The sequence below is a fragment of the Eriocheir sinensis genome, chromosome 37, assembly GCF_024679095.1.
Source record: "Eriocheir sinensis breed Jianghai 21 chromosome 37, ASM2467909v1, whole genome shotgun sequence".
NCBI lineage: Eukaryota > Metazoa > Arthropoda > Malacostraca > Decapoda > Varunidae > Eriocheir > Eriocheir sinensis.
Genome location: NC_066545.1, coordinates 230,536 through 234,329, shown reverse-complemented (window position 1 = coordinate 234,329; position 3,794 = coordinate 230,536). Strand labels below are relative to the sequence as shown.

The 3,794-nt window shown below is 49.7% G+C and overlaps 1 protein-coding gene across 1 annotated transcript; it reads right to left on the bottom strand.

Annotated features, from left to right (window-relative positions):
• Positions 1–1,179: 1,179 nt before the first annotated feature.
• Positions 1,180–3,143, bottom strand: LOC127008452 (protein obstructor-E-like). The gene is made up of 5 exons (XM_050880595.1): positions 2,778–3,143; positions 2,368–2,577; positions 2,027–2,218; positions 1,636–1,854; positions 1,180–1,196 (listed from the first exon to the last, which is right to left on the bottom strand). Exons 1-5 carry the CDS (start codon positions 2,818–2,820, stop codon positions 1,180–1,182), a joined length of 681 nt encoding a protein of 226 aa, XP_050736552.1. The 5' UTR covers positions 2,821–3,143.
• Positions 3,144–3,794: the final 651 nt, after the last annotated feature.

Genomic DNA, 3,794 nt, shown 5'->3' with positions numbered 1-3,794 from the left:
CCTCTATGGAGTGGGTCATAACTCGCTCTGCGGAAAATAGGAGTGTGTGGGCGTGGGCGTGGGGGCTCCAAAGATCAAGGGTAAAAAACAAACCCATCAGTAATTCAATCAACTGGGGCATCCGCCAGGAAGACGTCGCCTCGCCCTCCCTACTACGCCAACCCCGAGGATCCCTCCGAGCAAGTCTCCATGCACTCAATCCTTTTCCCATCTTACCTCTTGGGAGGATCCATCAACTCTGAAACCACGAGCTTCACTCAGGATTGTCTGTTATAGATAAAACCCAGTGAGCCGGATTGACTTCTGGGCAGCAGCATATGCCGGCGTTGACACTCAGAGACTATCTAAGTAAGATCTCTCGATTCATTCTCATGGTGTAATCATTGATTTGACACATTCATTCCAGTGATACGGCATGGCTTTGCGGAAATATTTAATACCAAAGGCACTTAATCGTCGTCAAGTCACTAATTGCAAGTCACGATGCAAGATGGCGCCACTATACACACTCGCCTGCGCCAGAACTGGCTGGGCCGACCATCAGGCCCCACCTGGAAGAAGCCTTGGGCCGACCATCAGGCCCCACCGGGAAGATGCCTACCGGCGCAATAGGCAGCAACGTAAAAAAAAAAAAAAAAAAAAAAAAAAAAAATTGTGGCCATGTTTCAAAGCTGTAGAGTATGACAGGGACCAGAAGCGATTTGAACATCCACTGTTTTGCCCTTCTGCACAGGTATCGACAATGTTATAATATATTCGTGCTGGGCGAGTCCATAACACCGCGAGCCAAGCCAATCTGCCTTAAGGCTTCTTGATGTATACGTGATATATCCCCAGATCTCGATGTCTTGGTGACACACATAATCAAACTGTACTGTTTCATCTACTCAGCCTTCAAACACCTGAACTTTTGCCTTGGCACAGGAGACCTGCAGTCCCAATGGATTCGTCGCCTCATGCAGTGCCTCGAGAGCCATCGAACCTTAATTAAGCGACTCAGCGAGGATTACTGCATCATCGACTAAAAACATCTCGGTACTGCTCAGGAGGTTCCAGGTACCCACATGGAAAACCCATCGACGAGGTCAAAGCCAAAATAAATCAAGAGCAGTCAATATTCACACAAAGCAACAGTCATAGTAATGTCAATATGAATCATCAGCTCTTTGTACTTTATAGTCACTCACCATTTGCCTCTGCAGAGCATTGAAGGAGTCTGTATTTCTCTATGTTTGAGGGCAGACCACATGGGTTGAACTTGTGGTTGGTATGCTCGGGGTTGTACAGCTGCCCCTCAGGACAATCCACCACCTCGCGTGAACCTCCCCAGCATTTGTAGAAGGCGTCACAGCGGTCAGAGTTAGGGACGGAGCTCACATTCTCCGAAGAACACGGGAGCAAGTCTGATGTGTGTGTGTGTGTGTGTGTGTGTGTGTGTGTGTGTGTGTGTGTGTGTGTGTGTGTGTGTGTGTGTGTGTGTAATAAGAAAAATACTTGCAATGAAGAAGAAGAAAAAGAAGAAGAAGAAGAAAAACAACAACAAAACAACAACAATAACAACAACAGTAGGAAAATATCAAATAGAAAAGGATCGTTCGCCAAGAGTCACGCGCCAAACACACCTTACTTGTTTACCTTGGATCTTTGGGGAGCAGTCTAGGAACCTGGAGACCTTCAGGCTGGAGGGTAGCACATAGGGCTCGGTGGTGTCAGCACGGTCAGGGCTGTACATCAGCCCCGCGGGACACTGCCGGTATGAAGGGACCCCCTGAAGACACGCGAGGTACCTGTGATAGGTGCCAGGGGCGGGGTGGCGGGTAGTCGTCGCGCCCTCCGCAGGACACAGGATACACCCTGATGTGTATGTGTGTGTGTGTGTGTGTGTGTTCCAAAGACCGATAATGACTATTCAGACGCTCACCGACGAAGCCTAAACCAAAACAAAACAAGAGCAGCAAAACTCGAATCTTCAAGCACAACAAGTGTCAACATGTCCGCGCAGCAGCGCTAAACACCCGCCACTCACCCGGGCGATTTTGGGAGCACTCGGAGCGTATACTCTCCGCTAGGCTGCGGGGATCTCCGCAGGGCTCGGCTTCGCTGGCGTGCTCGGGGTTGTACAGCAGCCCCGCGGGACACTTTTTGGTCTCACAGCCCCCCTTAGCACACTTGTAGAAGGCGTCACAACGGTCTTCTGTGGCGTGGGTCATTGCTTGCTCTGCCGGACACGAGAGTAAGTGTGTGTGTGTGTGTGTGTGTGTGTGTGTGTGTGTGTGCGTGTGCGTGTGTGTGTGTGTGTGTGTGTGTGCGTTCAATATACAGACACTCATCAATGAAACTGAAGTCAAAAGAATGCACGCCACTCACCAGGAAGCTGAGAGGAACACTGAAGAAGTCTTGAAACCTCCACGTCGAAGGGCAAGTCACATGGGGGAGCCTCTGGGGCACGGGCGGGGTTGTAGAGCATACCCGCGGGGCACTGCTCGAGGTGAAGGGTCCCCTGTTCGCACTTGTAGTACCTGTCACAGCGGCCAGTGTCGGTGGTTGTCTCGCCCAGCGCAGGACAAGGGAGTAATGCTGGGAGGGGGGGAGGGGTTCCAAAAGAGATAATGAATAGAAAGGCCTACCGAGTAAACCAGAGTCAAACCGTACATGACCCCCCAAACCCAACATCAAGAACAATATTTCATCAAAAATATTTGTCAGCCCGCTGTCCAGTAAAGCAGTAAACACCACTTACCACGGTAACCTTTGCCTTGCCACGTACAGTAGCTTACCAGGGACTTGTGCGGAGCATCTAAATATTCTAGACAACTCCATGCTGGAAGGCAGGTCACAGGGCTCGGTGTCGCTGGCACGGTCGCGGTCGTACAGCAGCCCCTCGGGACACTCCTTGAAGCTATGTACGCCGTCAGCACACTCGTAGTAGACCTCACAGCGGTCACGGTGGGGGATACTTGTCACGCCCTCCGCGGGACACGGTGGTGGTGGTAATGCTGATGTGTGTGTGTGTGTGTGTGTGTGTGTGTGTGTGTGTGTGTGTGTGTGTGTGTGATAAAGATTAAGGATGAGTTCCCACACTCATTGATGAGGGTATAATCAAAACAAAACATAAGCAGTAAATATTAACACAAAACAAGAATCACCAAAAATCACCATAATCGTGTACAGAAGTAACGTGTTGTTGGGTCGGTTGAAGTCATAGTGCCTTCCTGGAGGACACTTCTTGTACTCCAGCTCCCCCTCGGCACACTGGAAGTAGGTTTCAGAGCTGCCGCAGACGTGGATGGACGTGACGCCCTCCGCGGGACACGGCGGCAAGGATATGAATGCTGTCGTGTGTGGAGGGAAGGAGGGGGTACCAAGATCAAGGACAAATACAAACACGCGCCGACGAAAACAAAGACAGAACACAGCATGAGCAACAAACAACAACCGCCTCAATGTCAACAAGAATCGTCAGTACATGTTGAAGCGTTACCAGACTATCGTCCTCACAACATTGCATTCATCGGTTTCAGGGCCGTATTTTTAAAAATTTCGTTGCCCAAGATCACCTATTTGACAAGGCTATAGTAGGAGTATTGGGCATTTCCAGGGGTACTTCTATGACCTTGGTGATAGTCTAACCCTACTTCTGCACTATGAACGTTAAAAAAAAAAACCATGGGGATGCGTTTGAACGTTTTTGGCTTGTAGAAATGATTGATGTAAGAGAAGGAAGCGTCTAAGAGTACCGACCTCACACCCAAAACTGTCTCTTAAGGTTACTGTTAAAACCGGTAATTATTGAT

What these genes read in the sequence shown, in the direction of transcription:
- LOC127008452 (XM_050880595.1), bottom strand. Translation starts at nt 2,820, where the DNA reads ATGGAGTTGTCTAGAATATTTAGATGCTCCGCACAAGTCCCTG. An exon ending in GTGTTCCTCTCAGCTTCCTG is followed by an intron (nt 2,219 to 2,367) that starts GTGAGTGGCGTG and finishes CGTGTCCGGCAG; the next exon opens with AGCAAGCAATGACCCACGCC. An exon ending in GTGCTCCCAAAATCGCCCGG is followed by an intron (nt 1,855 to 2,026) that starts GTGAGTGGCGGG and finishes CATACACATCAG; the next exon opens with GGTGTATCCTGTGTCCTGCG.